General features: G+C 42.2%; 1 protein-coding gene across 1 annotated transcript in view; it reads left to right on the forward strand.

Moving 5' to 3' along the window:
- The window catches only part of LOC126109716 (uncharacterized), a 146,750-nt gene that overhangs the window by 48,271 nt on the left and 82,382 nt on the right, over positions 1–16,097 (forward strand). Inside the window, exon 3 of the mRNA XM_049914772.1 lies at positions 6,399–6,630. Coding sequence (XP_049770729.1) covers positions 6,399–6,630 — 232 coding nt within the window. The remainder of the gene's footprint in view (positions 1–6,398; positions 6,631–16,097) is intronic.

Consider the following 16,097-nt stretch of genomic DNA (forward strand, 5'->3'; position numbering starts at 1 on the left):
CATACCATCGCCGAATGGAGTTAGCAGTTGGTGAATCTTTGTTGAACTTCGTCCTGAAATGTGGTTGCACTGTTATAACTGACTGATGTGAGTGCATTTCAAGCATGACATACGCTTTCTCGGCTCCTGTCGCCATTTTGTCTCGCTGCGCTCTCGAGCGCTCTGGCGGCAGAAACCTGAAGTGTGGCTTCAGCCGAACAAAACTTTGAGTTTTTCTACATATCTGTAGTGTGTCATGACCATATGTCAATGAATGGAGCTACAGTGAATTTATGAAATCGCTTCAATAATTTGTAATAGCCCTGTACTTGCAGAATTTCCCTGTCCCACTTTCCCTCTTACCTCAATCATCCTCTCACTTAGTCCCATCAGGTCGCCTCTCACAACTACTGCCACTCCATGTTTTCCTTCTTCCTCATTATGACTCCATTACACCATATGTCCACTCCCTACCACTCCAACTGGATTCTGACAATCTTAGAATACCCAGTCTTCTTTTATTCGCCACTCCGTCACATCCTCCACCTTCCCTATCAGTGCCCCTATGTTCAGTGTACCAAGTCTTAGTCACTGGGAATTGATGGTTCTGAAGCTTGCACTGTGCCTGAGTGCATGTATTTTATCTACTACTGGCTTGTTGAGCTTACTGTCTATGGATTTAACAGAGTTTATCCTCCAGTCTTCTTGGGCCATACAAGTATTTTATTTCCCTCCTACTCATCAACAGCTAGAAGCTGCCACATAAGGCACCCTCTTGAGAGATAAGGCCCCTCTGAGAGTAAAACACTAATACGAAGGCCGAGCGGTTCTAGGCGCTGCAGTCTGGAACTGCGTGACCGCTACGGTCGCAGGTTCGAATACTGTCTCGGGGCATGGATGTGTGTGATGTCTTAGGTTAGTTAGGTTTAAGTAGTTTTCTAAGTTCTAGGGGACTGATGACCTCAGAAGTTAAGTCCCATAGTGCTCAAAGCCATTTGAACCATTTTGAACTAGTAAGAAGGCTATCCAGAAAGTAACAGATTTTTTGAAATAAAAAAATTTATGTATTTTAAACATAGCTGCACAACAGCAACGATTCCACGTAATAAAATTATAAACAGCCGACCAGTTGCAATGGATAAAGAATTCTTTACCTAGGTTTCAACAAATTAAAATTTGTCTTCTTCAGAAGGTGGCAATTTTATATTAGTATGGACTAATGTTCCATCGCTGTTTTTACAAATGTCGGCATAGATCCATTTGTCAAAATAAAAATATATAGCCCTAGAAATAGGATTTGTCACATTACGTGACGGTACATTAGTCCATACTAATGTAAAATTGCCACCTTCTGAAGAAGACAAATTTAAATTTGTTGAAACCTAGGTAAAGTATTCTTTATCCATTGCAACTGGTCGGCTGTTTATAATTTTATTAAAAAAAATTATAATATGAAAAAACCAAATTGCATTATAGTGTCCACCAGAAGAACATATTCAGTCTTTGTGAGGATCTGTCGAGATATTGATATTGTCTTTAGGTTTGAGTTAAGTGTGTGTTGTAGTATGGTCGTTGGCTAAACAGATGTTGGTACTTTCATCTCAGTATTGAGAAAACAGGGTAGTTCTAACACGCTTGACATTTGAGCAATGAAAATGTATTGTGAACTGGGTTTTCAAGTGTGATAATGCTGTTGAAGTGCAACATCAGTGGAGGTGGGAGTTTGAAACAGAACTGCCAACCTGTCTAACAATTAACCGTGTCGTTGCCAAGTCTGAACTGCGTGGAATGATCTGTGATTCTCACAAAGGAAGATCAGGAAGATAGCATACAGCTAAAAGTGCTGCATCATCGTTTCCCATGTTTTTGTAAACATTTAATTCTCCACCGAAGTCTGCTGTACAATGTGCACGTGAATTGGGGGTTAGCAGTACAAGGGTACGAAGAATTCTGAAAGCTGCAAAGTGGAAAGGTTAATTTTCACGATTACTGCACGCGATTAATGATGACGATCCTGATCTCCGAATGCAATTTTGTGGGCGAATGGTAACTGATGGTGAATAATTTGTGACGAAGATAGGATGGAACGACAAGGCACAATTTAAACTTATTGGAACCGTGAATCGGCATAACAGTGTGTACTGGGCACAGGAAAATGTGCAAGTTTGTGTGGATAAAGCGGTAAATTTACCAGAGGGTTCATGTGTGGTGTGGACTATCATCTAGGGGCTTAGTAGGACACCTTTTCTTTGATGCTACTGTTACTGGAGAAATGTGCCTGGAAATGTTGTGCACATCAATTTTTGCCAGGTATATGTGCACTTTATGGGAGCTGATGAAGAGGTCTTCTACCGCCAGAATGAGGCGCCACCACACTACCACCTAGCCGTACGAGCTATCCCGGAAGATAATTTTCTGGGGCATCGGATTGGACGAAGAGGGCCCATAGAGTTCCCTCCACGGTCACCAAATCTAATACCTACGGACTTGTACTTGTGGGGAACTGTGAAAGATAATGTCTATTGATGAGATCCGTGCATGCTCGATGGACTTTGCCAGAAGAGTACAGCGACATATGCAGCGATCTCCACTGTAACATTGACTGACATAGTTGTGGTGACTGTTTGTTGTTCTGTTGTGTGTATAACCGCAAGCGGTGAACATTTTGAATATTTAAAGTAATTGTGTGCTAAACTGAATATTGTACATATGTGATCAATTATTTTATTTAATAAAATTGCAGCCAAATAGCCATATACAGTCACTTTATACATTTACGTTTTACATTTTTGGATATTCATTTATCGATTTCACTCTTTTATTGCACAGTTCTATGTGATATCGTTCACAGGCTTTGTTACACAGTTCATATACACATGTTGTGGTTGGGTCGTGATAAGTTTTGTTTTTGCAGATTAGATGATGAAAGCTGTGAATAGGAAGTCTAGTTACGACATGTCGTTGTTCGAAGTTTGGTGCTGTCCGTGAGCATTTCGTCATTGCTTCGGTGCCGTAGAACTTCGACCATATTTTTTCTCATTTGTCCTCCATGATCTTCAGTTGCTTTCTGGATTCCCTGGTGTGTGGCATCATATATCGAAGTCTAACGTCTTCAATTAGGAATGTCTCTCTCGCTAGCAGGTACACTAGTCTAGATCTTGTTGTCTTTGAGAGACCTAGTGCTCTTTTTAGATAAGTTGATTTTACCTTTTCTAGTGTTTCTAGATTTTTTTCTATCAGGTGGTACCATATAACCTCCATCCCATAGGCCAAGATTGGCAAGATTTTTGTGTTGAATAATTTCATGGCTGTTTCTAGACTGAGTAGGCGGATGGTTTTGATGTCCTGTATTGCTATTATTGCTTGGGCTGCACGTTCTGTTGTTTGTTTTGTGAAGCATTTGGCTGTTGGTGGCAATGTCACTCCTAGGTATTTAAACTCTGAGATTTTTATTTTTTGTCCTCTGATGCTGATTTCCGCATTCTTGGCTGTTTTGCCTCCTTTTCTGAAAATTACCTTTTCTGTCTTTGTTATGTTTATGTGTAGTTTGTGTTCACTGCACCATCTGTCTATTTTCTCAACGATTCTCTGCAGCTTCTGTATATCTGTTGAACCTACGGCTATGTTATCAGCGTATGCATACACATATACATCTTCTTCATTTTCTCCAATTCGGAGTATTTCTTCAATGGCAAGAATGTACAGCAAAGAGCTCATTGGGTCACCCTGTAAAACTCAGTTAGATTTCAGAACGGGGTTCGAAAAAGAGAGGTTGTCTGGTATTGTGATTAAGTTGTATTCGAGGATTGACTTGATTATTCTTGCCCATACGCTATTTTCTCCCATTGTGTTTTCCAGTTCTCACACTATGAGACCTCTTTCCAGTAGGTCAAAGGCTTTGGTAAAGTCCATGAACACTGTATAGAACATTTGTTTCTTTTGTAGTGCTTCGTCTATGTTGTTTAGAAGAAGCCTGACTGCCGTAAGTGTTGATCTTCCAGATTTGAAACCCATTTGTTGTTCTGGGAGATGACTGTCCACAGAGGCTTGGATTTTTTGTGAGATTATCTTTGAAAACATCTTGAATTGAATATTTTCCAGGGCTGTGCCTCTGTACTTGTTTGGGTCCATTGGGTCTGCTTTACCTTTGTAGAGAACTTTTATTGTCGAGTATCTCCATTGTGTCGGAATTCTTCCAAGTTCCAGGCATTTGTTAAACAGTTTGGTCCATACGTGTTGGAGGGTCTCTTTTGCATCTTTTATGTGTTCATTATATATATTATTGGGTCCTGCTGCTTTCTTGTTCTTCAGTGCTTTTATTTCTTCTTTCAAATCTTCTTCAGTTAGAGGTTTCCATATATTGTCTTTTTCCTTAGTTTGATGTTGTTTCTCTTTCTTTGGGGATTCCTTGTTTGTTCAGTATCTTAATGAAGTGGTCTTCCCATTCCTTCATGTCTATATTTGGTGTATGAGCCATTTTTCTTGGTCTTGCTGCTATGTATGGGTCTTTCTCTGCTTCATCCGCTTCTCTTTTTGCCTTTCTTTCTATGTATTCTTTTTTCTTCTCTTCTATTAATTTTTTGTAGATTCTCCTCACTTCTGCGTACAGTTTGTATGTTTCCTCGTCGTGCTGGTTTTTTAATCTGTGGAGCGGTCTTAGAACAGTGTTCCTTTTGCTGTAGCATTCAGCATCGAACCATCTTTTTGCCGTCCTTGTTTATGGGTTTGTTTGTATCACTGAATTTTTTTGGAGGTCTTCTATTTGGTCTGTTGCTTTTTCAAGGTGTCCTTCCTCTATTAAAGTTTCTATTTGTGTTAATTGTTCTTGCTGGTTTGTTAATTTTTCTATATCAGTTTTTCTTTGTGTGATTTGGTGAGTCTTTCTTGCTGGCGGTGATGTGACGATATTTATTTTTATCTTAATTGGAATGTGCTTTCGTATAGGAGTAATGGAGTCGTGCCATATTGGTTGAATACTTCCTTCTATTTCTCCTCTTGTTAATGTGATATGAACGGTACTTTTCCCATTGTGGCATATGTATGTAGGTATCTGTCTATCGTTAAGTAGGGTGAAACCATCTTCTTCCAGGGTTTCAATATGTGATCAATTATTAAATGTAAAATTCACACATAAGTAATGCTTTCCGTTCCTTGAAGTGTGTATACATTTTTGTGGCCGACTCTGTATACATTTTAAAGGTATACTCTTAAGCTATATTTCTACATAATTGCTATTGAAATTGATTCGTCATACTGTGACTCAAGTTTTTCAATGCCGTCTCTGTATATATCTACTTCTTGCAATTGCAACCACTGGTTTATGCTGGCATGCAGTTCGGTCTCAGTATCGAAGCTTTGTGTAGCGAGCCATGTCTTTGTTGCTGGGAAGAGGTGGTAGTTGTTCAGTGCAGTGCCAAATCCAGACTGTATGGTGGATGATGAGACGCATCCCATCCAAAACCCCTTAAGAGCTCTTGGGTATGATTAGCCGCAAGTAAACGTGTATCGTCGTGGTGGGAAAAGAAGCTTTTGCTAAGTTTTCCCCAATAGTTGCTTTGTATCTCCCACCTTAACTTTGGCATTGTTTGACAACTCCTCAGAGTTAACTGTTGCGACACATTCAAAAGAATCAATGACACTCACTCCCTTAGAGGCCTATGACATAGAAGCTGTGATCTTTCTAGCTGACAGCGTTTGCAACACAACCTCAATTTCTTGGGAGAATTTGTGGCCCTATTCCACTGGCTGCCTTTTTGTTTCACAGTTGACGTGCTTCACACCTCATCCCCAGTTGTGACATATTCAATAATTTTGTTACCATTTTCATCTTAAAGGAAGGTCCCCGCTGCAGCCAGTCAGTTTTTTTAATGTTTCGTTAAGGTTTTTGGAATGCACTTAGTGCAAAATTTGTGGTAACTGAGCTTCTCTGCCAAAATTTAGTGCAACAGACTCCGTAAAAATTGGAGAAGAGTTGCGAAAGTTGTGTAATCTTGAAATGACAATTTTCATGAATTTTGTTGTCGATTTTCATTGCTAGTTCGTCGGTCACAAGGCTAAGCCCGGTACTGCGGTCCTCATCGTCGACAATGGTACTGGTCATTTTCAAATTAATATTAACATTCCCATGCCACAAGAGGCAAAAGTAAGTGGGGCTGCCCATTGATAAAGGTGAAATGGCCAGTGAATTTAGTTTTGAATTCTCTGGTAGTGTGCCATGATATGTACCCACATACAAACACAAAATTAGCTATAGAACTCCATTTTTCCAGGGAAAAATTTATAACTACTCCTCCTATGTGTTGTATGACTTATTATGTATAAGGGATAGAATTGATTGAACTTATGTTAAGGGAATAAGAATTTAAATTAACAATTTTTTAAAAAATCTCTTTTTTTTTCTCTCTCTTTCTCTCGCACAGATCCAGCATACTCCAAGGAAGGAGTTGCTGTGGGGTCATCTGTTCAAAGTGCATCCACTGCAGATGTGAAAGTACTGATGAACAGGTCCTACAGACAGCAGAAATGGTTCCACAGCTGCGTCAGTTAACGTTGATGCGGAAAATTAAAGTCGACATCTTCCGCAGAATCTGCACAAACTGGCCGAACCTCACTTGTCTAGAGGTTGATTTCAGGCAGGAGATGAATTACTCAGTAAGTTCAACCTTCCTTTCAAGTCCGATAATGATTTTTATATTCTAAATTTTGTGTTTTTTATTAATTTTATAGAATTGAGATCTGTCTGTATAAATCTGTGATGCACAAGTTTTCTCTTTATTAGGCTGTAATTATTAGACAAAAGTGACGAAATTAAGACAGTGCCAATCAGTGGCCAGACCTGAAGCTGTGTATGCCGCAGAAGCACTTAATCTAACAAGAAATGGAGATCTTGAGAAACTAGAGGAGCTCTGAAGAAGAATTATAAGGAAAATAATGGGAACTAAAAGAAACGATAATGTTGAATACAGGTTAAGACCAAACAGAGAGCTATACTTGAAAACTGAAAAACTAGCTGATGCAATGAGGAAGAGAAGACTACAGTTTTTTGGGCATATATTCAGAATGAATAACAGACTAACCAAGTGGATATTTACATTGCTCAATAGCTACAAATCCAAGCCCACATGGTTCATAGAGCCTGAAAAGGACTTGGAAAATGCTTGAATTACAATAGACACAATAGAAAACAGAACACATTTCAGAAGGCAGTTCAAAAGGCAGAATTTCAGGAGAGAAAGAAAACAACTAGATGAAAGTGGACTCGAGAAGAAAAGGAACAACAGTCCAAAAGGATGAAGGAAATTTTGAACTTAAGGAAATCTAATACAATTGAGAGTAGCCAAAGTTGATTCATCGTACACTCCAAATGGGTTATTGGAAAGAAGAAGACGACGACAAAAATGAATATTGTAACGTGATTGGCTAGTTCTGTCTTCGGTTACTATTTTCAAGTGATCAGTTAATACAAGGTGTCGGATAGATTATATAATGGTAAGACAGAGATTTAGGAACCAGGTTTTAAATTGTAAGACATTTCCAGGGGCAGATGTGGACTCTGACCACAATCTATTGGTTATGAACTGTAGATTAAAACTGAAGAAACTGCAAAAAGGTGGGAATTTGAGGAGATGGGTCCTGGATAAACTGAAAGAACCAGAGGTTGTACAGAGTTTCAGGGACAGCATAAGGGAACAATTGACAGAAATGGGGGAAAGAAATACAAGAAATACAGTAGAAGAAGAATGGGTAGCTTTGAGGGATGAAGTAGTGAAGGCAGCAGAGGATCAAGTAGGTAAAAAGACGAGGGCTAGTAGAAATCCTTGGGTAACAGAAGAAATATTGAATTTAATTGATGAAAGGAGAAAATATAAAAATGCAATAAATGAAGCAGGCAAAAAGGAATACGAACGTCTCAAAAATGAGATCGACAGGAAGTGCAAAATGGCTAAGCAGGGATGGCTAGAGGACAAATGTAAGGATGTAGAGGCTTATCTCACTAGGGGTAAGATAGATACTGCCTACAGGAAAACTAAAGAGACCTTTGGAGATCAGAGAACCACTTGTATGAACATCAAGAGCTCAGATAGAAACCCAGTTCTAAGCAAAGAAGGGAAAGCAGAAAGGTGGAAGGAGTATATAGAGGGTCTATACAAGGGCGATGTATTTGAGGACAATATTATGGAAATGGAAGAGGATGTAGATGAAGATGAAATGGGAGATACGATAATGCGTGAAGAGTTTGACAGAGCACTGAAAGACCTGAGTCGAAACAAGGCCCCCGGAGTAGACAACATTCCATTGGAACTACTGACGGCCTTGGGAGAGCCAGTCCTGACAAAACTGTACCGTCTGGTGAGAAAGATGTATGAAACAGGTGAAATACCCTCAGACTTCAAGAAGAATATAATAATTCCAATCCTAAAGAAAGCAGGCGTTGAAAGACATGAAAATAACAGAACTATCAGTTTAATAAGCCACAGCTGCAAAATACTAACACGAATTCTTTACAGACGATTGGAAAAACTAGTAGAAGCCGATCTTGGGGAAGGTCAGTTTGGATTCTGTGGAAATGTTGGAACACGTGAGGCAATACTGACCCTACGACTTATTTTAGAAAATAGATTAAGGAAAGGCAAACCTACGGTTCTAACATTTGTAGACTTAGAGAAAGCTTTTGACAATGTTGACTGGAATACTCTCTTTCAAATTCTGAAGGTGGCAGGGGTAAAATACTGGGAGCGAAAGGCTATTTACAATTTGTACAGAAACCAGATGGCAGCTATAAGAGTTGAGGGGCATGAAAGGGAAGCAGTGGTTGGGAAGGGAGTGAGACAGGGTTGTAGCCTATCCCCGATGTTGTTCAATCTGTATATTGAGCAAGCAGTAAAGGAAACAAAAGAAAAAATCGGAGTACAAATTAAAATCCATGGAGAAGAAATAAAAACTTCGATGTTCGCTGATGACATTGTAATTGTGTCAGAGACAGCAAAGGACCTGGAAGAGCAGGTGAACAGAATGGACAGTGTCTTGAAAGGAGGATATAAGATGATCAACAAAAGCAAAATGGGTATAATGGAATGTAGTCAAATTAAATTAGGTGATGGTGCAGGAATTAGATTAGGAAATGAGATGCTTAAGGTAGTAAATGAGTTTTGCTATCTGGGGAGCAAAATAACTGATGATCGTGGAAGTAGAGAGGATATAAAATGTAGACTGGCAGTGGCTAGGAACACAGAGGAGGAGCTGTGCAGCATAATCGAAAGCTGGTCGGTGTGTTGCTACATCTGAAAGGTGATGTCGATTCAAACTCTGCATAAGAGTGCCACTAGTAACACCACTATAACAATGCAAATCAGGTTCGCTTTAAATGCACACTGTAACAGTTGTGAGTGTCAGTTGCTTTTGAGGCTAGATGTGGTGAGTTGATGTTAATCAAGAATGCCTTTACGGTGACAAAAACACCATTATCAATATGCTTGTGGAGAGACTGGATGTCCGAACATACTGGGAGAATGATCACCCGTAGAAAGGAGGCCAAGGGAAGAGTAAATCAGAGCAGGACCAGGCAACAAGAAGCACAGGCACAAGCTGCTTATAGAGCAGCAGATAAGGAAGTTAAAAGGAGTGTGAGAAGAGACCACAGAATATGGATAGATGAACAGACTGATAGAGCAGAACAGGCAGTGCAGAGGGGGGGTTGTGAAAGAATTACACTACTGGCCATTAAAATTGCTACACACGATGATGACGTGCTACAGGCGCGGAATTTAACTGACAGGAAGATGATGCTGTGATATGCAAATGATTAGGTTTCCAGAGCATTCACACAAGGTCGGCGCCGGTGGCGACACCTACAATGTGCTGAAGTGAGGAAAGTTTACAACCAATTTCTCATACACAAACAGCAGTTGACCGGCTTTTCTTGGTGAACGTTGTTGTGATGCCACGTGTAAGGATAAGAAAAGTGTATCATCACGTTTCCGGGTTGTAGCCTATCGTGATTGCGGTTTATCGTATTGTGACATTGCTGCTTGCGTTGGTCGAGATCCAATGACTGTCAGCAGACTATGGAATCGGTGGGTTCAGGAGGGTAATACGGAACGCTGTGCTGGATCCCAACAGCCTCGTATCACTAGCAGTCGAGATGACAGGCATCTTATCCGCAAGGCTGTAACGGATCGTGCAGCCACGTCTCTATCCCTGAGTCACCAGATGGGGACGTTTGCAGGACGACAACCATCTGCATGAACAGTTCGATGACGTTTGCAGGAGCATGGAGTATCAGCTCGGAGACCGTGGCTGCGGTTACCCTTGATGTTGCATCACAGACAGGAGTGCCTGTGATGGTGTACTCGACAACAAACCTGGGTGCACGAATGGCAAAACGTCATTCCCCCCCCCCCCCCCCCCCAGATGAATCCAGGTTCTGTTTACAGCATCATGATGGTCGCATCCGTGTTTGGCGACATCGCGGTGAACGCACATTGGAAGCGTGTATTCGTCATTGCCATACTGGCATATCACTTGGCATGATGGTATGGGGTGCCATTGTTTACACGTCTCGGTCACCACTTGTTCGCATTGACAGCACTTTGAACAGTGGACGTTACATTTCAGATGTGTTAAGACCCATGGCTCTACCCTTCATTCGATCCCTGCAAAACCCTACGTTTCAGTGGGATAATGCACAACCGCATGTTGCAGGTCCTGTACGGGCCTTTCTGGATACAGAAAATGTTCGACTGCTGCCCTGGCCAGCACATTCTCCAGATCTCTCACCAATTGAAAACATCTGTTCAATGGTGGCTGAGCAACTGGCTTGTCACAATACGCCAGTCACTACTCTTGATGAACTGTGGTATCGTGTTGAAGCTGCATGGGCACCTGTACCTGTACACCCCACCCAAGCTCTGTTTGACTCCAATGCCCAGGCGTATCAAGGCCATTTTTAGGGTTGTTCTGGGTACTGATTTCTCAGGATCTATGCACCCAAACTGCGTGAAAATGTAAGCACATGTCAGTTCTAGTATAATATATTTGTCCAATGAATACCCTTTTATCATCTGCATTTCTTCTTGGTGTAGCAATTTTAATGGCCAGTAGTGTACATGATATCACTTAGATGCTCCAGAGGAACCGACCAGTAAGGAATAAGAAAGGGGACATACTAACGACACATGAAGAACAATCACGTAGGTGGAAGGAACACTTTAATGAAGTTCTAAATAGAGACCTAGGCAGTGAGGTAGAGGAAAAAGAAGAAACAGAATACAATGATCCTAGTCCCAGCATTGCTGTAAATGCACCCACAAAAGCAGAAATTCGGATAGCAGTGAAGGAGATCAAGAATGGGAAGGCACCAGGACCAGATAATATAACATCTGAGATGCTGAAAACAGGCTTGGGCTCCACTGTCAAGTTATTGTACATCCTCTTAGAGAAGCTTTGGAGAGAGGAGAAACTGCCAACAGATTGGAAACGAGGTATTATCATGAAAATACCCAAAGCAGATGTTACTAACTGCAACTGGTGGGGCATTACCCTACTGTCAGTGCAGAGGATCGTTTTAAATCGCACTAAGGATTCTGTGGAAGTACAACTGAGGAGAGAGCAGGCGGGTTTTAGAAGATATTGAAGTTGTGTGGACCTTATCAATACTCTCAGAATTATTCTGGAACAAAGTGTGCAGTGCTACCTTACCTTCATTGACTTTGGAAAGGCTTTTGACACTGACAACCAAAGAGTCATGTGGGATATACACTTGCAAAATGTGGCATTCCAATGAAGGTTATTAACATCATCAAGGAAATGTATGAAGACTATGAATGCCAAGTACTACGTAATGGAGAACTAACAGAGCCTTATCAAGTTAATTTGGGAGTACGACAAGGGTGTATTCTTTTGCCAACACTATTTCGTTTGGTGTGGGACCATGTGATGAGAGTGATGGGGGGACGGAAGAGAGGTGTGCAATGGGGCATGCGGCATAGGCTCGAAGATTTGGATTTTGCAGATGACGTCTGCTTAATGGCACAACGATATAGAGACATCGAAGAGAAACTGGCCAGGTTACATAGAGAGGTGGAAGTTGCAGGCCTCAAGATAAATGTTCGCAAAACCAAAGAAATGCGGATAAATTCGACCATCACGAATCGGCTGGCCATTAATGGAGAGGACATAGAACAGGTCCAATCTTTCCTCTATCTTAGAAGTATAGTCAGGACTACAGGAGGTGCTGAGGACGACGTCAGTAGTTGCATCCGCATAGCAAATGGTGCGTTTGTACAACTGTTCCCTGTTTAGAGAAATAGGAACATTTCAAAGAAGACCAATCTCTGGCTTTTTGATAGCAATGTGAAGGCTGTTATGTTCTATGGTTGCGAATATTGGAAGGTGACTAACCACATTAAAAACCAGCTCAAAGTTTTTATCAGCCACTGTCTCTGGTGTATTTTAAATGTGAGACAGCCAGATATAATGACAAATGGAGATCTTTGGAGGGAGACAAATCAGCAACCAGTCAACATACAAATCAAGGAAAGAAAACGGAACTGGATTGGGAATATATTGAGGAAACCAGATGGAGCTGTTGAAAGAGTGGCATCGGATTGGAACCCTCGAGGACTTAGAAAATGTGGTCGTCTCAAACAGATCTGGAAAAGGATGATAGAGAGAGAAGCTGCAGAGGATGTGAAAACCTGAAGTGAAGTGATTTGCTAGAAATCTTAGCAGATGGAGGAATTTTGTCACGGCACTACGTCCCAGAGGAACAACAGGAACTAAGTCAGTTAAGTGTGTCACCTCGCACTGCATCTGCAGCAGCAATATGAGCAGCAATTTGCACCACAGTGACACGACAGGATGTCGCAAATCAATTACTTAGAGGACAGCTTCGAGCCAGATGCCCTGTAGTGTGTCTGCCATCCGTGACCATCTCACTGATATTCACCGTGTTGCATATTCCGTTGACTTCCTTTGGGTCCCTGGCCATGTGGGTATCCCGGGTAATGAGCTCGCTGATTGTTTGGCTGGGGGAGCAGTCACTTACCCCCCCCCCCCCCCCCCCCGTTTTCTGTAACCCCTCCTGCAATGGATATACGGCTTCACATCAAATCCCACTTCGCCCAATCGTGGGCCAATTCTTGGGAGGCTACTCCCCTGTCTAATAAACTTCGTGCAATTAAGGTGACACCAGGCCCGTGGAGTTCTTCCTTTCGCCTCTCCCGAAAGGACTCGACCACACTGTCTCGTCTCTGCATTGGCCGTACCAGGCTGACCCGTGGTTTCCTTTTGCGTGATGAGCCACCCACACTTTGTGGTTGTTTAGCCTTCCAGTCAGAAGCCCACATTTTGGTTGAAGTCCCCTTCTTTTGGCTCTGCGTGCTAAGTACAGGCTCCCCCACACTTTACCTTTGATGTTGGCTGACGATTCCCGGATGGTCACCCTGGTTCTCGGTTTCCTCCGGGAAAGTGGTTTTTATTCTCAGTTTTAAGGTTTTTAATCTCTCTTTGGTGTTGGGGCAGGGTGGTGAGTGTTGATTCCGGACTCCCCTCCCTGACAGCGATCCTCTTTTCTTCCCCTTTTACTCTGTTTTTATCATTTCTTTTTTTTTAAGGATTGGTTAGTCTCCTTTTTCCATACATACTTCTACACTCTAGCGGTTGCACCTTTTAAGTCGCAGGTGGTCTTGCCTCTGCTGCTTCAGCATAGCGTTGGGTTCACTCTCTTGCTGACTTACCTCATTTTGTTTTTACCATTGACAACATGACTGCCCTTTTACATTTTTTAGCCTTTTCCCTTTTATTATTCTGACTTTTCTGAGATGTCACACTATTGGAATGGACCACATTTGAAACAAGGGACTGATGACCTTGCTGTTTGGTCCCTTAAACACCAACCAACCCTGTAGCGTGCATCCTGCGGATCCTAAACCACCAGCATTTGTGACTTCAGTAATGTCGACAGAGAGCTCATTTGAGGGCAGGGAGTAGTTCTGGTGTGGTTCCTGATGGAAGCTGGCCTTGCCTCTGTGGCAGTGACGGCCACGTGTTGGTTAGGAGTAGACCAGTTGAGAGCCCGCAACCAAACTGTTTGCGTTTTCGACACTGGACCTACACCTGGAATTATCGTCTGGGGTGCGAATTAGTATGACACCAGGACCATTCTGGTGGTTGTCCCTTGCACCCTGACTTATTATTTATTTTATTTATTTATTTATCGTATGGCTTTACCAGTGCAAGTATGGTATTGACATCGTAAATTTACATAACATAACATATAAATACAAATATACATATATATTAAAAAGATGCTGTGACTTACCAAACGAGAAAGCACTGGTAGATAGACACAATAAAAACACACACACACACACACACACACACACACACACACACACACACACACACTAATTTCAAGCTTTTGCAACCCACGGTTGCTTCATCAGGAAAGAGGGAAGGAGAGGGAAAGACGAAAGTATGTGGGTTTCAAGGGAGAGAGTAAGGAGTCATTCCAATCCCGGGAGCGGAAAGACTTACCTTAGGGGGAAAAAGGACAGCTATACACTCGCTCGTGCGCGCGCACGCCCACACACACACACACACACACACACACACACACACACACACACACACACACACACACACACACACACACACACATCCATCCACACATATACAGACACAATCAGACATATGTAAAGGCAAAGAGTTTGGGCAGAGATGTCAGTCAAGGCGGAAGTACTGGGGCAAAGATGTTGTTGAGTGATAAGTGATGTACGAGGGGCGGCAACTTGAAATTAGCGGAGGTTGAGGCCTGCTGGGTAACGGGAAGAGAGGATATATTGGAGGGCAAGTTCCCATCTCCAGAGTTCTGATAGGTCGGTGTCAGTGTGAAGTATCCAGGTAACCTGGACGGTGTAACGCTGTGCCAAGATGTGCTGGCCGTGCACCAAGGCGTGTTTAGCCACAGGGTGATCCTCATTACCAACAAACACTGTCTGCCTCGACTGACAACTCTGCCCAAACTCTTTGCCTTTACATATGTCTGCTTGTGTCTGTATATGTGCGGATGGATGTGTGTGTGTGTGTGTGTGTGTGTGTGTGTGTGTGTGTGTGTGTGTGTGTGTTTGTGCGCGCGCGAGTGTATACCTGTCTCTTTTTTCCCCCCTAAGGTAAGTCTTTCCACTCCCGGGATTGGGATGACTCCTTACCCTCTCCCTTAAAACCCACATCCTTTCGTCCTTCCCTCTTTCCTGATGAAGCAACCGTGGGTTGCGAAATCTTGAAATTTGTGTATGTGTTTGTGTGTTTTTTATTGTGTCTATCTACCAGTGCTTTCTCGTTTGGTAAGTCCCAGCATCTTTTTAAATATATTTTTCCCTGTTGGAATGTTTCTTTCTATTATATTCATATCTTTAATTTGAACCCAACGGCTGCAGATCGTGGAGCTCTGCCAAACCACCTTCTGATGACCTCACCCTCCATGCCTGGTGACTAACTGTACTTCTTCTAACAGCAGATGCTCCATAGACTTTGCACAAGCCTTTGTGAATATTCCCTACAGGTTCTTTCTCTGCAGTGAGAAATTCATTGACAGCATGTTGCTTGTAACGTACGAGGGGGGACCCGGATTGTCATAAAAATTTTGTTGATGAACCTTTTTACAAAATTACTTCAGTCACCTTCAAAATACTCTCCATTACGTGTGATGCACTTGTCAAGTCTCTTTTTCCCACTGTTAGAATCATGTTTGAAACTCTTCAAGTTTCATATTGTCCAGTGCCCTTTGCGAAGCTGTTTTTACCGCCTCCACATCATCATAATGCTCCCCTTCTAGCGTTTTTTTCATTCGTGTAGGAAAAAGTCGCACGGTGCTAGGTCCGGCGAATACAGAGCGTGGGGAACAACAGAGCACTGAGATGCCAAATAGTGGGTCACTCGTAAGGCCGTGTGTGCTGGAGCGTTGTCGTGATGCAGAAACCAGTCACCTGATCGCCGAAGTTCCAGGCGTTTCTTCCTCACATCCTCTCGCAGATGCCTTAAAACATCCGAGTAAAAGTGCCGGTTAACAGTCTGGCCAGGGGTACGAATTCCCGATGCACAATTCCACGAATATCAAA

Source organism: Schistocerca cancellata, chromosome 12 (assembly GCF_023864275.1).
Source record: "Schistocerca cancellata isolate TAMUIC-IGC-003103 chromosome 12, iqSchCanc2.1, whole genome shotgun sequence".
NCBI classification, from domain to species: domain Eukaryota; kingdom Metazoa; phylum Arthropoda; class Insecta; order Orthoptera; family Acrididae; genus Schistocerca; species Schistocerca cancellata.